The sequence below is a fragment of the Mobula birostris genome, chromosome 5 (genome assembly GCF_030028105.1).
Source record: "Mobula birostris isolate sMobBir1 chromosome 5, sMobBir1.hap1, whole genome shotgun sequence".
NCBI lineage: Eukaryota > Metazoa > Chordata > Chondrichthyes > Myliobatiformes > Myliobatidae > Mobula > Mobula birostris.
This window is the reverse complement of record NC_092374.1, coordinates 26689380-26709058: the sequence shown is the minus strand read 5'-3', so window position 1 is coordinate 26709058 and position 19679 is coordinate 26689380. Positions and strand designations below refer to the sequence as shown.

Below are 19679 nucleotides of genomic sequence, written 5' to 3'. Positions count from 1 at the left end.
CAGTTGAATTAAAAAATGGTAAGATTCGAGCCCTAGTTATGGCTCATCAGAAATTGTCAGTTCAGCATAGAGGGGAAGATGCAGGATCTTCGAATTACTACCTGACAGTTATGTTTGTCTTGGATGACTGAAACCCTTTCTCATTACACAGTGCCAGATCTAAAATAGGTCAGCCTGCCAGCAGCATGGACTATTTATCCCAGCTGTTCATTTTAAGCTTGATGTCAGAGAAGCTGCTCAGTATTATGATGGTAATTGACGATACCAGTCAAGCCTCTGCTCAGGAAGCTTCCAACAATTTGCAGCAGATATTATCTGCTATGGCAACTGATTGTGTGGGATGTGGTACTGAATTTAGTCCGGCCACTGTACGCAGTTGAGGAGCTGAGATCACTTCCCACAAACCATCCAGTTTTGTCGTGAGTTCTCACAGTTTACACAGAGTGTTCGCTCCTGGCTAGAGAAGGCCCTACGCGATCTGGGGTAGGGACTGCAAGAAAAAGAGATTGGACAGTTCACACATGTCTTGGCGGGCATCTGACAGAGGAAGTAAGGTCCAATGACACAGAAATGCAATCTAGCGTCCAAATTCTACTGACAAAGGAAGCACCCAGGCACTGTTATGAGTAACACCAAACCAAGTTTTCAAGTATTTGACCATAACCACAGCTTCAAGTACTCTGAAGTGTTTGGACACCACAGATAGTCAAAGTTCGCAAAAATGTGGCAAAAGAGGAAACCAGCTACAATTACATCAAATCAAATCAATCATATTAATGTGGAAGCTATATAAATTCTAGAGCACACAATAAATTTCTATCATGTAACACTGAATATACAGACCCAAACGACAATGTATGCTTACAACCTAACACTCCAACTCCACCAAATGGTGCAGCATCTATATTTAATATTTTGAGAATTATTTTATTCACTTCTGGTATGAGTGGTATTCTAGGAACTCCCCGCCCCAAAAAAAAGTAGTGAAGAGATTGTGAGGAGGCAGAACGATTTATTTTATTCGCTTACACATAAAATCAAGGAACTATAGTAAGATTCTCAAAGACCTGGCAGGAAACAATTTTGGAGATAAATAGGTAATAAGAAATGACTGTATAGTAATTAAGTGTGAATACCTATTGAGGATAGATTCAAATTTATTGAACCTCGTTTATTCCCGTCATTTATCTTTCGGATCACTGGACTATCTTCAACTGACAGTGAAGTGTGATGTATGGTTTAACTGCCGATGTAAATCATTTTGGCTGGCTACTTTGACTACAAAACACAACACCTTCATTTCCATTTTACTTTAACGGCGCTTCTTGCGATCAAAACCGTCAGTCTGGCTCACCGTCTCCCCTCGGTCTTCCCTGCTAAACACCATTTCGCACACCACACTCCATTTCTGAAATCTGGTTTGACCAAAGTCAGTGAAGCAAGGACTGTTACTGGCCAATTAGAAAATAACTCGGAGAAACGTTCTGCAAATGGAGATATCATTTAGTGATTATCAACAAGATGGGTGTGATATTAAGAGTTACGGTGGGAGTGAGGGATGAGAAGGCCAAATGCCAATCAAACTATCGAACCACCTTGTAGCGAGAAATCACATGATGAAGAAAATCCACAGGCTGCTCCTGATTTTATATGTCAGGTCAGTATATTCTGCTGTGCTTCGAGATTTCGTGCAATGTCAAGAGACACAAGAGACGCAACAATGATGAGAACAGCTCTCCCAGAATAGTAATCCATTAATATAAATTCCATCATAATCTTCTCATCCACTGAGTTAACCAGAAACAATGGCAGCTGTGCAGTGGTGTGGGATGGTGATAAATTGCATGAAAGATAGAGAGCATCATTATAAGTTGCTCGTATCATGTCAAAAAAATTTCACACATCACTGTAATTTATCATTGTGAATAGAAACAAATGCAGATAAATGCCTAAATGATTTAACTAATATAATGAACAACCTCCAGTCAACACTGGTTGAAGGAACTGTTGATCTGAAAAGAATGGATGAACCAAAAGAAAACTGCACAGCTATGAAGATTCCCACTACATTGGGGGTTTAATCCTTAGCTCAAGCCAATCCAGTTCTCGGTCCTGCCCACCCTTGAGACAACAGTAGCTTTAATCAGAGGCATCACTCAAGATCACTGGGCCAAAGGGAAATTATTCATATCGATAATTCTATTAGAACAATCGATCAAATTATTGCAGTATTAAAATAACATGATTAAAAGAATGAATGGAAATTTAACTGTATTCTATTAAACATAAGCATTTTATTGACCCCTGACCCCACTAAATGCATGGAATGACAGATTCTACTGCAGTTGTTTGACCCAATAATTGTGAGATCCAGTAAAAAGTAAAGTTACAGAAGGAGGAAGACACACAGGCACCTTCTATTCATCTGTTACGAGTTCTGATTGGACTTGTTCTCTATACTCCAGAAAGGCACTGCAGTTCTGAATAAGTTAAATTGCAGACATGTCGCTGCTGATAGCCTTAGTCAACAATTTCATCCAAGTTTTTTGATACAATGAAATAATAACTGGTCTGGCCCTTGAATAAAATTTGAGGCAAACTGTTCTGTTTGTGAACTCCTCATATTATCATTGAGAATGTGTTTATCATTTCAATAGCTAAATCAAAGGCAAGATGTTCCTGTGTTATGCATGGTGTCAATTCTTAACACCAAACAGAAATATCTTATGATTAGAAATTTGTCACTGGTCAGTAACACAAAATATGCTGTGCCAACATGGTAAACTGCAATTCCTAAATTTGGTCAGTGGAGTGAATTTCGGAATCAAAGTACTACATGTTGTGATGATCTTATCCTACCAATGAAAATGAATGGGTAGACCACCTGTTCTCATATTTTATATTTTTGCTGATATACAATATTGTGCGAAAGTCTCAGACAGATATATATGCCTATATCTATATATAGCTAGTGTGCTTAAGACTTTTGCACAGTACTATACTTGTCAACATGGAGCGGAGAGCAAGTTCGTAAATCTGGAGGGAGCAAAGAATGTTGGGAATGGCGAGAGTGCAGCGCCACAGGAGGGGTGTGAGACAGGTGGCAGAGAAGGAGTGCCAGGGACAGGAGGTGGTGTGGGTGCAGATACACCCAGTCCTGAGACACCAGGTAAGGACACTTGATTCCAAACAATTGGTTTATTGATCATTGCAGAATGTCTCTCTGGTATTTCCCATTCCATCACCTCTCCCTTCCCCTTTTGTCAACCATAATTTCCCTCACTCTGCCCCATTTCCACTCTCATTCCGCTATAGAGACCCATATCAGAATCAGGTTTATCATCACTCACATATGTCATGAAATTTGCTTTGTTCCACCACAGCATTACAGTGCAATACATAAAATTACCACAGTACTCTGCAAAAGCATGAAGCATCCTTTCTATATATACATGCCTAAGACTTTTGCACAGTACTGTATTTAGGAGGCACTAAGCTCATCTAGTCTCTGCCAGCTTTTGAAGCATTCCCAACAATCCTACCTCACCATTTATTCCTCAATAATCTATTTTTTTTCAATCAACAATAGCAGAGTCAAGCCGAGGTTTGCTGGAGCTGTGAGCCAGTATGGCTACCTAACACGTTACAGTGCAGCCCGTTCGAATGGAGAGGATGTCTTACCTAGTTTGGACGTCTAATTGCTTATTATATCTATCCATTAAAGCTACTCAACATTCGCAAGTTTCCCTTTTCAATATCCCTTCATTTGTCAAAGAGGGAGGATTCCCCTGCTTGCCAATAGATGGTGCAGAAGAACAAGTCTGGCTGATAGCCTTCATGTTCCTTCTTCCATCTGACCCTCCCCTTCCCTGAATCTGATGCTGAATTTTACATTTGGCAGATTTTTTGCACAAACTACTGCAGCTCTGTGAAACTTTCTCCCTGGTACCAGACTATGAGAATTTAAAGCAATATTAATCCAGTGTTTTTTTTTATTCTGTAAGCAATTTCTGGTTAAACCATCAGTATGTTTCATATTAAATATATATTTCCAAACCATTTGTATTTTAGATCAACACCAATTCCTCAAGCTGATAAAATCATTCATATTTAAGACCGATTTAACTTTTAGAGTTTTCCCCAGTTCTTCATTCAGCATGGATGTAGAATAAAGCCCGTAAATAAAGTGACTACTGAGATATACTGGGAATACCAATGCCACTGAGATAAACACAAGCTGGCAGTCATACAAATACTGTTAATCAATGTCTGTTAGCACATAGACTTCCTGATATTTTGTGGTGGATATTTATTGGGATGCAGGGTCTTTGCAAATAACATGAATAGTGCCTTTTGCACCCTGGGTGATATTAACTTAATTTCTGGTATGTTACAATGTCATTGTGTGATATTAATAAAGCATATGACTGGACAGCATCGGGAACGTAATTAATTTTACAAATATTATGACTATTCTGGGCTACAATCTAATTTGGGGGCAGGAATGGAAGATGATGATTGGTTTTAACTGGGACAAATTCATTTCCTTCCATGCTAATGAAAAACTAATTACTGGGGCAGTGGATTAAGGAAAATGTCTCAAATCATTAACAGGGCCAATTTTCCCACAGCCATTCATGAATATAGATTAAAAATAAAATCAGAGCATTGTTCTGAAATTATCTGAGGAAATCTAGTGTTAAAATCAGCCTCAGTTTAACATCAGGCTATCAACATAAACCAACTGGCCACTTTATTAGGTACACCTATACACATGCTCGTTAATGCAAATATCTAAATCAGCCAATTATGTGGTAGCAAGCAATGCATAAAAGCATGCAAAAATGGTTCAGAGTTCAGTTGCTGTTCAGACCAAACATCAGAATGGGGAAGAAATGTGCTCTAAATGACTTTGACTGTGGAATGATTGTTGGTGCTGGATGGAGTGATTTGAGTGTGTCAAATATTGCTGATGTCCTGGGGTTTTCATGCACAGCAGTCTCTAGCGTTTATAGAGAATGGTGTGAAAAGCAAAAATTATCCAGTGAGTGGCAGTTCTGTGGGTGAAAATGCCTTTTTAATGAAAGAGGGCAGAGGAGAATCGTCAGGCTAGTTCAAGCTGACAGGAAGATGACAGTAACTCAGATAACCACGTGTTACAACAGTGCTGTGCAGAAGAGTATCTCTGAATGCACAACATGTTAAACTTTTAAGTGGGTGGGCTACAGCAGTGGAAGACTATGAATATACACTTCGTGGCCACTTTATTAGGTACAAGAGGTACCTAATAAAATGAACACTGAGTGTATAAATTCCCCCTGCACTTGTGTTTGTACCAATGGGGAGTCTCAGCAGAACACTTGCCTTTGGGAGTACTTGACTTCGAGACGAATGCTTGGAGTACATACATGGGCTGAGGTTTCCACTGACTCAAAGGAGACTACTTTGAGATAGACACTGAACACAAAGCAGATCCCGCTATTCAATAGGTGCAGTAATGTCAGCCAACAGCAATATTATCATTCAGCAGAAATACAGCCAAAGCAGTAAATACTGCATGGGTGCCAAGGAGGGACAAATGCGAAGGAAAAATAATCACAATTAAATGAACAGTTGGCAGCGCATCTTTCACATCCTGAGGATTTCCCAAATCACCTCATAGTCAGATTGTTTTTTTTTTGAACTGTTGTATCTGTTGTAATGTGGGAGAGAGTGGGAAATGATTTGTGATAAAATCCCAGCCATAACAGAATGATTGAAGCATTTGTCTTGGCAGCGTTCGAGTGAGGAACATTGGCCAGGACTCCTGGGGAGCCTTCCAATCTTCTGGGAAGAGTGAGCCATGGATTATTTCCCTCCTGCCTGAATACACCTTCCCTGAACATCTCATCTACAAAACGGCATCACTGGCAATGCAGCACTCTTTCAGTAATACCCAGCTGTCCTGGGGTATGTCAAGAATGCAATCACTTTATTGGCAAACTCATCTCTTCTAACCTCGTCTCAAGTAATAAGTGCAAAGATGGTGGGATGGGTGGGCTGGAGGAAGACAGATTTCATGAACACCTGGTCAGCTACATCTGCTAGTTCTTTTCCTGAGGTTACAAGACCAAATTTCCAATATCCCCGTACTCTAGTCCTGACTTTGCATCTTTCTCTAGCTTCTCTCCGATTTCCCCTCATCCCATCACCCATTTTATTAAACACAGACAATGAGTAACTGGTGCCAATGACAGGTTCTGACCAGCTCCCACCCATCCTCCAAATTGGCTATCACCACCTTCACTCCTCAACAACAGACTAAACTGGCTCGTCTTTCCTTCCTCTCCTTTGTCATTTCCCAAAACCCAGTTACATTCCCCTGTAACCATTGGAGGTGGAACACCTGCCAGCGTTTTGGGATGAGACCCTTCATCAGGACTGCCAACGCCCATGGTCCAAAACGTTGACTGTCCATTTCCTTCCACAGATGCAGCTCAACCCACTGGGTTTGGCCAGCAGTTTGCTTTCCTTTTGCACCAGATTCCAGCATCTGTGGTCTCTTGTGTCTCCAAAGATAAAGTGAGTACAGAGAACGCAATGAAAAGAGGAGTTTGCAATACAGTACAAGCAGCCTCAATATGATGGTATTAAGAATTCAAAACTATATTCTATTCATAAATAGATTCCAGTTTTCTGGAGAGAGAAAGAAACGTAGAGGATCCTTCTTCAAGGAAACAACGTGATCCAGTGGAGGTGTTTAAAGTCTGGAAATCAGGAGGAAACAGTTCCTCAGGGACTAGGATCATAATAATCACAGAAATTGAAGGTAATCGACAAAGTGATTGTAGAATTGTTACGGCACTGATGGGGACCACTTCGTACAATGATTGGACATATCTTACAGGACAATCTGGTCCATTTCCTGCTCTATTCCCTTCATTCCCCATAGCCCTGTAGTCTGCTTTCCCCCAAGAGAAAGAGGGGAATTTATTTTACACAATGAGTTATCATGATTGAGAACGCACTGTGCGAGAGGGCAGGGGAAGTGGATTCAACAGAAATTGCCAAGTACATGACAGAGGTAAATTTCCAGGGAAGGAGAACATGCTTGTTCTTAGTTATTCTGGCTGCTGTGCGATTTCCTCACATGGTTTGCAATGTTACTACTAATTGAAGTTGAATAATATGGCTCTTCTCAAATTTACACCCTTCTGAAAAAGATCAAAGAGTTCTCTTAATTATGTATATATTCAGATTCCATAAGATGATAAGACATAGGAGCAGAATTAGGCCATTCAGCCCTCCTAGTCTGCTCCATCATGACTGATTTATTATCCCTCTTATCTTCATTTTCCTGCCATCTCCCCATAACCTTTGAAGCCCTTACTAATCAAGAGTCTAACAACTTCCGCTTTTAAGTATACCCAATTACTGGGCCTTTACAACTGTCTGTGGCAATGAATTTCACATATTCACCATTCTCTGGCTTAAGAAATTCCTTCTAATCTCTGTTTTAAAGAGATGATCCTCTATTCTGAGGCTGTGCTCTCTGGTCCTAGACACCCCCACTAAAGGAAATGTCCTCTCTACATCCACACTCTCTCGGCCTTTCAGTATTTGATAGGTTTCATTGAGATACCCCTTTATCTTCTCAACACCAGTGAGTACAGACCCAAAGCCATCAAATACTCGTCATACATTAACCCTTTCCACATCACTCTCATGAATGTCCTCTGCTAGCACATCTTTTCTTTTGTTAGAGTGAGTTTTTGGGTAAATGATTCATTTACACTAAAATGACTCTGGCCACCAGTCTTCCGTTTGACAAAATATTGTGGATTGAGTTCACAACGATGCATTTCCTAAAAGCTGTGAATATCGGAATTCTAGCCAGACGCTGCGGATGGAACTGTGAAGTTTACAGGTAGTTTCAAAGACAGTATTATCTATACTTTATAAATATGAACTGTCCTCTATGTTAGCACGTAAAATACCAAATAAATGTATTGTGGATTTGACTTGCACTCCTAAAGGCTGTGAGTACCAACCCAGATATGTTGGCATCGGGATGAAAGGATGAAGTCAGAAGGTGTGATGTTTTGTATGTGGCTTCAAAAGGAAGCATTGTCTATGCATTGTCTATAACTTTGTAAATAGCGATTGCACTTTGTGTTTAGCATATAAATATCGAGCCCACATTGGGCTAGCAGACCTTTCTACCGAAAGCGTCTCCGTCCGTTTGATGCCTGCTGTACCTTGTTGTGTCGAATAAAGAAGCTGCTTTGTATCTACCAGTGACTCTGTCTCTCCACTGATTTTAGCCACACCACAACATTTCGATCAGGGGCCCAAAACTGCTCACAGTACTCCAAGTACTGTCTGTTCAATGTTTTATAAGACCTCAGCATTACATCCTTGTTTTTATCTTCTTGTCCTCTTGAAATGAGTGCCAACATTGAAGTTGCCATCCTTACTACTGGCTCGACCTGTAAGTTAACCTTTAGTGAATCCTGCCAAGTCCCTTTGCACCTCTGATTTCTGAACTTTTTCCCCATCTATGCCTTTGTTCCTTTTACCCAGGTGTATGAACATACAGTATATTTTCCATCTGCCCTTCCTTGCCCACTCCCTCAATATGTCAAAGTCCCTCTACAGACTCCTTACTTTCTCAGCACTACCTGCCCCTCCTCCGATTTGATACTGAAAACAAATACTGTAGATTTGGTAGCCCTGTGGAAAATAAGTCATTAATCCAGATGTTATTGTGCGAGAACAGTTTATGCAAAGAAAGTTAATTTAAACATTGGAGCCAAAGTGGTAAAGAACATTAACAGCAGATTTTAAACTTACCTATGTCTAAAATCTTTATTTCTTAATAGGTAGCAAGAAAAAAAGAAGAGGAAAGTGCAGATTAGGTGCTGTATACAAATGAAGAGAGTTAAGTTTGAATAAAATGCATAATATCACTGTGTCAGAGGATCGAAATGGATCTGTATTATCAGAGGAGCAAGCGTATTGTTTTAATGCCATGCAAGCAGAACACCGTTTCAGTGCAAATCAGATTTGCTTCATTGAAAGTGCATGTTAACAGTAATGTGCAGCACAGATTGACTTTGACATGTTTGCTCACACACTGACTAGACAGTCGTCTATTTTGTCCTTCATAGCAAGGCAGCTAAGTTCTTTAAATGAGTAATCTCTACAGAAATATTAGTGCTGTATTAGCAGTAACCCTGCCAGAGCAATAATAACCTGGATTCTTGACCTTAATAGAAATGGAATTTAATGGGCAAGCCATAAAATACTTATGGAAGTTGAGCATATTAATTTACCGTCAATAATTATAAAGTATCAACTGCTGCATTTAGTACGTCAATTCCTAAAACACCGTATAGTCAACTTGATCCCACCAAGGCAGTTTAGGAACTTGGATGTTCTTCTTTGGAAGCTGGACACCAAATTAATTAAAGCTACTGGGCAATGACCTCACACGTTAAATCGACTGACATCCCTTCTGTGGAAGTGAACCATTGCCAACAAACTTTCCTCCCAAACAAAGAGGCACATGCACTATTTGGAGACAAGGCCCAACAAGCATCAAGTGCAGTGCTGATGGTTCTTCTTGGACTACAACAGCTCACAGAAGGGTGGATGATCTTTCTCTTCCATCTCATCACAACATTTCCAACGTTAGTGATACAAGAGATTGGAATGATGGGTTAATTTTATTGCCTGTATAGATGGAACTAATGAAATGAGTTCCACCACACCATGTTTGCCTACAATATCACAATGTTGGGCAAAATTCTTCTTGCACAAGTACAATTAACTTGAAGCAGCCTATCATACTCTTGTACTAGATGGGAAAAGGAGTGGTGAAAGTAGGAATGACAGGATTGGAATGAAAATAACTTTCCATGATTCACGGCTTATCCACGTAAGAAAGAATTTGGAGCTCTGGACCTACCTTAGCTCGAGAATACTAGTCACGTTTCCTGAAGGAAAGATACGACGGATGAAGTTGAAATCACCCACATACAAGCTGCCGTCAATGCCACATGCCAAAGCCACGGGTGCCAGGAGCTTGTTGCCATCTGATTGGCCGTTGCAGCTGGGGCAGGAGACGCTTCGCCTTCGCCCATTACCCATGATGCTGCTGATCACAGCTGGCTGCTGGGAGATGAACTGATTTTCACCATTTCCCTTGTACAGAATTCCTAATAGGGATGATATGAGTAACTTTGTCATTGTCACAAGCAATAAGGCATTTCCCTTGATCGCAAAATCATCATCATAAATCATGAAGTGCAATTTAAATTTCACATTAGAGCACACCAATTAAAACAATTGATTAAGACAGGCTGTGCCTACAGCAATTGTGGAAAGAGAATACAGATTAAATCACTGTTGAATGTCAAGGGTGCATCAATCTCTAAAGAGTAAAATCACTTGACATTCACCTGTTGTTTGATCTGCAAAAGTATAAATGGCAGGATTTGATCTTAGGCAAGTTTATCAAGCATGCTGGATGAGTCCAGGACTACTATTTGACGGGAGAGCAGCTGGATGGATACAATCTTAATATAATGACTACTCATTATAAACATTTATCAGGAGTTTTAAATGAGAGTGATAAACAGCTTACTTCTCCTGCTTCAGAATCTTGTATCTTCACCTACCATAAATATTTACTTTTGCCTTTTAAAAATACACCAGCTCCTGTCTCAAAATGTTGATCCATTCAGGGGAATATTATGTAATGTGGAGCAAATTCCACTGAAATTAATACAGCAACTAATTACAAACCAATTATCTAATTTCTTGTATTTTGGTTGGCATCTATTTTTTACAGTTTTTTTCCCCAATTCAATCAAAGGCCATGTGACACTTTGCTAACCTCCTCAAAGGGCAATATCAAAGGTAGAAATACTTTGTCCACACTTAAATAATTCATCAGGAACATGCTGTTTGGATCACGAGTCAGTCTGATATTAACACTGGCTTCTATTATTATCTACAAGATCAGGGACTGCGCACAGAATTCTAACAGAGGACTGGTGAATTTTAAATTTGATACAGCTTGTGCAAAGATGAACGTATCCTGAACAGCAAACCATTCATAACTAGAAAAATAAATTAGTAATGTTTTGTAACTTGCAGTCAATGCGTTTGCACAAAACAATCACATGCCATGGTCACTCTTCAAAGCATCATTGCAAAATATCCTTAAGACTTAACTCAACAGTAACAATTTTGCAAGCACTTCTAATCTGAAACAAAAATTCCAATCAGATTTAGCTAGTAATCTTGTACATATACTGGTTGATTAATCATTCTTGTTCATTTAAATCATTAATTACGGGTTAAATGTGAATTGCATACGTCATTACACTACGTGATACATGCGTGCCTCCCTTAAAGTAAACACAAAATTAGACTCCTGTGTCATCCTTTAAATTAGTTTAATGTTTTGAAATTACAAAACGTAACAATATCCTTAAAACTTAGCTCAACAGTAATAATTTTACAAGCATCTCTAATCTGCAACACAAATTCCAATTGGCATCACCTTCCAGCAATTAGAAACCGGGGCATAAACAGTGCCGAGTACTGCAATTGCAACAGAATGCAGAAAAATTTTCAAACCCTTAATATCTGACTTAAGAGGTAATGACAGGGGAGGTGAATGTTATTTACCGGTGGAGACATAAAAGTTCAATGTTCAAAGTAAATTTATTATCAAAGTATATCCCCACATACTATCCTAAGTTTCATTTTCTTGCAGGCATTCACAGAAGAACAAAGTAATACAACAGAATCCATGAAAAACTACACACAAAGAACAACAATAAATGTGCAAGAGAAGGCAACCTGTGCAAATACAAAATACAAATAATTATTATTAGTAAACATAAGTAACCATTACTGAGAACATGAGTTGTAGAGTGCTTGAAAGTCATGGTCATAGAAAAGTACAGCACAGAAACAGGCCCTTCAGCCCATCTAGTCCATACTGAGCTATTTTAAACTGACTATTCCCATCAACCAGCCCTGGGACTATAGCCCTCCATACCTTAACCATCCATGTACCCATCCAAATGAAAATGAGTCCATAGGTTGTGCAATCAGTTCAGTGTTGAGGTGAGTGAATTAATTACTGGACATGGAACAACATCTATTGTTAGTTTTTTTAAAATTTCAGCATTTATACTGTCCTTAAGAACTAAGTGCATCATCCAGTTATGACTTTTGATACCTTGTTGAATTTGACACTATATTTGAGGTTTCACTGCCTTCATTAAACAATGGATAACTCTATGCTGTTTTCTTTTTATTCGTTTGGAGATTTTGGCATTGCTGTCAAGGACAGCACTTAGACTCCATCTTGTTTCCGATGGTCTTTATTTCTCATTTTGAGCTGATTTATCAGGTGCAACTTAAAAGCCCATGTCCATACCCTGAACTAATGCAGATCTTCTGGGGAAGGCACTCCCACATTGCTGATGGGTAGGGAATTCTTGGACTTAGACCTGCATTGTTGAAGGAACGGCTTTAAATGTACAATTTAGAGGGGAACTTGCACACTGCTGATGCCTTTATCTGTTGTGGTGGTAGACCTCGTTGGGAGCTGTTGGCAGAGTATTGTGGGCAATTAACTAAAGTGCAATGTTGTGAATGGTATACACTGCAGCCGATGTGTGCTGCTGGTTGAGGGGACGTTTCAAATTGCTGATGGGCCATCAAATTGAAGATTAAATTAGATCAGCTTCATTTGTCACACACAGAATGAAACGCTTTGTCTGCAACAAATCAAATCAGTGAGGGTGATGCTGGGCAGCCCACAAGTATCACTATGCTTCTGGCATCAACATAGCTTGTCTACAATTCACCAACCCTGACCTTTCATCTTTGGAATGTGGGAGGAAACCAGAGCATCTGGCAGAAACCCATGTGGTCATGGGGGGGAACGTACAAATTCCTTACAGGCAGTGGTGGGAATTGAACCTCGATCCTACAGCTGTTGCTGTCGTACTGTTACGCTATCTGCTAGGCTGCTGTGCCACACCATTCAAATGGGTTGCTTTGTCCTGCAGTACTGCATACATTCAGGCACGTGGAGCATATTCCATTGCTCTTTGGATTTGTACCTTGCATCATAATGGAAAAGACCTGGGGTATTGAATCACCTGCTGCACCATACTCAGTCCCAAATTTGCTCAATTGGCCTATATTCTATTATATAGAATATAGAATAGAACAGCACAGTACAGACCCTTCGGCCCACAATGTTGTGCCGACCCTCAAACCCTGCCTCCCATATAAGCCCCCACCTTAAATTTCTCCATATACCTGTCTAGTAGTCTCTTAAACTTCACTAGTGTATCTGCCTCCACCACTGACTCAGGCAGTGCATTCCACGCACTAACCACTCTCTGAGTAAAAAACCTTCCTCTAATATCCCCCTTGAACTTCCCACCCCTTACCTTAAAGCCATGTCCTCTTGTATTGAGCAGTGGTGCCCTGGGGAAGAGGCACTGGCTATCCACTCTATCTATTCCTCTTATTATCTTGTACACCTCTATCATGTCTCCTCTCATCCTCCTCCTCTCCGAAGAGTAAAGCCCTAGCTCCCTTAATCTCTGATCATAATCCATACTCTCTAAACCAGGTAGCATCCTGGTAAATCTCCTCTGTACCCGTTCCAATGCTTCCACATCCTTCCTATAGTGAGGTGACCAGAACTGGACACGGTACTCCAAGTGTGGCCTAACCAGAGTTTTATAGAGCTGCATCATTACATCGCGACTCTTAAACTCTATCCCTCGACTTATGAAAGCTAACACCCCATAAGCTTTCTTAACTACCCTATCCACCTGTGACGCAACTTTCAACAGAGGGTCATGTACCCCCAGATCCCTCTGCTCCTCCACACTACCAAGTATCCTGCCATTTACCTTGTACTCTGCCTTGGAGTTTGTCCTTCCAAAGTGTACCACCTCACACTTCTCCGAGTTGAAATCCATCTGCCACTCCTCAGCCCACTTCTGCATCCTATCAATGTCTCTCTGCAATCTTTGACAATCCTCTACACTATCTACAACACCACCAACCTTTGTGTCATCTGCAAACTTGCCAACCCACCCTTCTACCCCCACATCCAGGTCATTAATAAAAAGCACAAAAAGTAGAGGTCCCAGAACAGATCCTTGTGGGACACCACTAGTCACAACCCTCCAATCTGAATGTACTCCCTCCACCACGACCCTCTGCCTTCTGCAGGCAAGCCAATTCTGAATCCACCTGGCCAAACTTCCCTGGATCCCATGCCTTCTGACTTTCTGAATAAGCCTACCGTGTGGAACCTTGTCAAATGCCTTACTAAAATCCATATAGATCACATCCACTGCACTACCCTCATCTATATGCCTGGTCACCTCCTCAAAGAACTCTATCAGGCTTGTTAGACACAATCTGCCCTTCATAAAGCCATGCTGACTGTCCCTGATCAGACCATGATTCTCTAGCTATGCTGACTGTCCCTGATCAGACCATGATTCTCTAAATGCGAAGAGATCCTATCTCTAAGAATCTTTTCCGACAGCTTTTTCACCACAGACGTAAGGCTCACCGGTCTATAATTACCCAGACTATTCCTACTACTTTTTTTGAACAAGGGGACAACATTTGCCTCCCTCCAATCCTCCGGTACCATTCCTGTGGACAACGAGGACATAAAGATCCCAGCCAGAGGCTCAGCAATCTCTTCCCTCGCCTCGTGGAGCAGCCTGGGGAATATTCCATCAGGCCCCAGGGACTTATCCGTCCTAATGTATTTTAACAACTCCAACACCTCCATCAACATGCTCCAAAACATCAACCTCACTCATATTGTCCTCACCATCATCAAGTTCCCTCTCATTGGTGAATACCGAAGAGAAGTATTCATTGAGGACCTCGCTCGCTTCCATAGCCTCCAGGCACATCTTCCCACCTTTATTGGTCCTACTTTCACTTCTGTCATCCTTTTTTTCTTCACATAATTGAAGAATGCCTTGGGGTTTTCCTTTACCCTACTTGTCAAGGCCTTCTCATGCCCCCTTCTTGCTCTTCTCAGCCCCTTCTTAAACTCCTTTCCTGCTTCCCTATATTCCTCAATAGACCCATCTGATCCTTGCTTCCTAAACCTCATGTATGCTGCCTTCTTCCACCTGACTAGATTTTCCACCTCACTTGTCACCCATGGTTCCTTCACCCTACCATTCTTTATCTTCCTCACTGGGACAAATTTATCCCTAACATCCTGCAAGAGATCTCTAAACATCGACCATATGTCCATAGTACATTTCCCTGCAAAAACATCATCCCAATTCACACCTGCAAGTTCTAGCCTTATAGCTTCATAATTTGCCCTTCCCTAATTAAAAATTTTCCTGTCCTCTCTGATTCTATCCTTTTCCATGATAATGCTAAAGGCCAGGGAGTAGTGGTAACTGTCCCCCAGATGCTCACCCACTGAGAGATCTGTGACCTGACCCGGTTCATTACCTAGTACTAGATCTAGTACGGCATTCCCCCAGTCGGCCTGTCCACATACTGTGACAGGAATCCCTCCTAGACACACTTAACAAACTCTGCCCCATCTAAACCCTTGGAACTAATCAGGTGCCAATCAATATTAGGGAAGTTAAAGTCACCTATGATAACAACCCTGTTATTTTTGCACCTTTCCAAAATCTGCCTCCCAATCTGCTCCTCTGTATCTCTGCTGCTACCAGGGGGCCTACAGAATACCCCCAGTAGAGTAACTGCTCCCTTCCTGTTCCTGACTTCCACCCATACTGACTCAGAAGAGAATCCTGCTACATTATCCACCCTTTCTGTAGCTGTAATAGTATCCCTGACCAGTAATGCCACCCCTCCTCCCCTTTTTCCACCTTCTCTATCCCTTTTAAAGCACTGAAATCCAGGAATATTGAGAATCCATTCCTGTCCTGGTGCCAGCCAAGTCTCTGTAATGGCCACTACATCATAATTCCATGTATGTATCCAAGCTCTCAGTTCATCACCTTTGTTCCTGATGCTTCTTGCATTGAGGTACACACACTTCAGCCCTTCTACCTTACTGTCTTAACACCGTTTATTCTGCTTCTCTTTCCTCAAAGCCTCTCTGTATGTTAGATCTGGCTTTACTCCATGCACTTCTTTCACTGCTCTATCGCTGTGGGTCCCATCTCCCTCGCAAATTAGTTTAAACCCTTCTGAACCATGCTAGCAAACCTACCTGCAAGGATATTGCTCCCCCTTGAGTTCAGGTGCAACCCATCCAGTCTGAACAGGTCCCACCTTCCCCAGAAGAGATCCCAATGATCCAAAAATCTAAAACTCTGCCCCCTGCACCAACTCCTCAGCCACGCATTCAACTGCCATCTCCTCCAATTCTTACCATCTCTGTCACGTAGCACTGGCAGCAATCCTGAGAATGCCACCCTATTGATGGTAGGAGTCCCAGTAAAGGCGATGCGAATCAATGCCAAGGGTAACTGGATGGAACTGGTGTTAAGCTGGGAATCTGAGAGTGATTGGTGCATGCACTTATCATCCCATATCTGAATATTATCTTGGCTATATTGCATGCAGATATGGACTGTTTCACTTATTGAAGAGGCACAACTGGAATGAAATGTTGAATGAAATGGCCTCAGAAAGCTGCACCAATAAAATGTTTTTATTCAAAAAAAATCTAGTTAACAAAGCATGGTGCATGGCTTTGAACGAATGATGGTAAAATTGGCAGGAAACCTATGCCTGTTTCAGGACCCATTCAGGATCAAAGCCATTACTGTTACAGATGGGTTAATGATTTCAGAAGAGGAGGGCTGTCTAAAGATCAACTCTGTAGATACCTGTAAACAGTAAACTTGTCAGATTTCGTCTGTTCCAGAAAACTATAATTCATGATTATGCAAAATATCTGTATTTCACTCAAATAGACATTAATAGATTAATCTACACCAGAAATAGCTTTAAAACAAGTAATAATAGCTTTAGTGTATGCTTACACCATTCAAATGTGACAATTACTCTTCTCAAACAGCTGAGATGTGTAATTCTCATCAAAGAAACTTTCTGCATCAGCATGTGTTCTCATTCTACTTGATGCACTCAGTCACTATTGTAAAACATTTATAATTCCCTTCCATCAGATACAATAGTGTTGTTGTTTTATATTCATCAGAATATTTGTCACGTGCAAACAGCTGGCATACTGTGTCTTCCGCTCCAGAGTGAAGTTCCCCAGCTTATCATCACATTTGTCAACTAAAATCGCAATTCATTTCAGAATATGCTGCTTCTCATCCCAAAATACTTTTAAAGAATTCAGTGCTGAGAATGAATTTGCCATTTAGTTTTTCTGTTTCAACATCCCATTCTGTATTGAGTAACCATTGTTCAATTGGTTCAACGCAGGGATGTTACAAGCATGGGTGGAACATTAGTTGATCAGCAGAAAGCAAAGAGTGGGAATAAAGGGATCCTATTCTGGCTGGCTGCCGGTTACCATTGGAGTTCCACAGGGTCGGTATTGGGACTGCTGTTTTTTACGATATATGTCAATGATTTGGAAAATGGGATTAATGGACTTGTGGCTAAACTTGCCAATGATACAAAGATAGGTGGAGGAGCGGGTAGTGTTGAGGATAAAGAGAGCCTGCAGGGAGACTTAGATAGTTTAGGGGAATGGGCAAAGAAGTGGCAATTGACAGACCATGCTAAAAAGTGTCTGGTCATGCACTTTGGTGGAAGAAATAAACAGGCAGGCTATTCTTCAGGTGCAGAGAGAATTCAAAACGCAGAGATGCAAAGGGACTTGGGAGTCCTTGTGCAGGATACCCTAAAGGTCAACCTCCAGGTTGAGTCAGTGGTGAAGAAGGCAAACGTAATGTTGGCATTAATTTCTAGAGGCATAGAATATAAGAGCAGAGGTGTGATGTTGAGGCTCTATAAGGCACTGGTGAGACCACACTTGGAGTATTGTGTGCAGTTTTGGACTCCTTATTTTAGAAAGGATATATAGGTGTCCCCCGCTTTTCGAACGTTCGCTTTACAACACCTCGCTGTTACAAAAGATCTACATTAGCTACCTGTTTTTGCTAACAGAAGGTGTTTTCACTGTTATGAAAAAAGGCAGCACGCGCCCCGAGCAGCCAAGCTCCTCCCCCGGAACTGCATTCCAGCCGGCATTGCTTAAACACGTGCCTGTGAGCATCTGTGCTTTATGTCGATTTATTTTGAGCATCCATTAGCAAGATGAGTTCTATGGTATCGGAAAAGCCTAAAAGAGCTCGTAAGGGTGTTACACTTAGCATAAAACTAGGCATAATTAAGCATTTTGATCGTGGTGAATGAAGTAAGGATAAAGTGAGTTTGGCTTTTGGAAATTGACAAAGATGATGTTGAAGAGATTTTGGCATCCCATAACCAAGAACTGGTAGATGAAGAGCTGATGCAATTGGAAGAGGAAAGGATAACAATCGAAACCGAATGCAGTAGCGAACGGACCGAAAGTGAAGTTGTCCAGGAACTGAACGTGAGGCAACTGCGTGAGATTTTCGCTGCAATTGACAATGGTGCAATGATTGCAGAAAAGTACAACTTTAATGTTGAAAGGTTACATAGGTTTAGGGTATATTCGCAGGATGGTTTGAGTGCTAACAAAGAACTGTATGACAGAAAAATGCGCGAGGCTAAGCAGTCAAGCATACTGTCGTTTATCAAGCCTTCCACATCAGCCACAGCAGTCGACGAACCACAACCTTCGACATCGAGGCAGGCAGACATAGAAGAAGATGACTTGCCTGCCCTGATGGAAACAGACGACGATGAGATGACACTCCAGTGTCCCACCACCCCAACCTCCGACGACTCAGCCTAACACACCATCAGTGTGCTCGCTGTCTTCCCGATTCCGGTAAGTGATACTACACTGTACATACGTTATTTCTGCTTAATATAGACTGTGTATTTTTATGTGTTATTTGGTATGATTTGGCAGCTTCATAGCTTGAAGGTCACTGGGGAGAGCATTTCTGCCGAGAGCGTTTGCACCGAGTGTTTCTTCTGAGAGCGCTTGCGTGAGATTTTCGCTACAGTGGACAGTGCAATGATTGCAGAAATGAATTTCTACTTTATATAGGCTGTGTATTTATCATAACATTTCTGCTTTTACTATATGTTACTATTATTTTAGGTTTTATGTGTTATTTGGCATGATTTGGTAGGTTATTTTTTGGATCTGCGAACGCTCACAGATTTTTCCTATATAAGTAAATGGCAATTGCTTCTTCACTTTACGATGTTCCGGCTTACGAACCGTTTCATAGGAATGCTCTTCCTTCGGATGGCGGGGGAAACCGGTACTGATATTGGAGAGAAGATTCACGAGAATGATTCCAGGAATGAAAGGGTTACCGTATGAGGAATGTCTGGCAGCTCTTGGGCTGTATTCCCTGGAGTTCAGGAGAATGATGGGGGATCTCATAGAAACATTCCGAATATTACAAGGTCTGAACAGATTAGATATGGCAAAGTTATTTCCCATGGTAGGGGAGTCTAGGACAGGAAGGCACAACTTCAGGATTGAAGGACGTCCATTTAGAAAAAAGATGTAGAGAAATTACTTTAGTCAGAGGGAGGTA

The 19679-nt window shown here is 41.1% G+C and overlaps 1 protein-coding gene across 11 annotated transcripts in view; it reads right to left on the bottom strand.

Moving 5' to 3' along the window:
* LOC140197572 (teneurin-3-like) overlaps positions 1-19679 on the bottom strand; it is a 2811066-nt gene that overhangs the window by 50925 nt on the left and 2740462 nt on the right. For all 11 annotated transcript variants that reach the window (XM_072257693.1, XM_072257692.1, XM_072257694.1 and 8 more), the window contains one exon: positions 9950-10199. In XM_072257693.1, coding sequence (XP_072113794.1) covers positions 9950-10199 — 250 coding nt within the window. The remainder of the gene's footprint in view (positions 1-9949; positions 10200-19679) is intronic.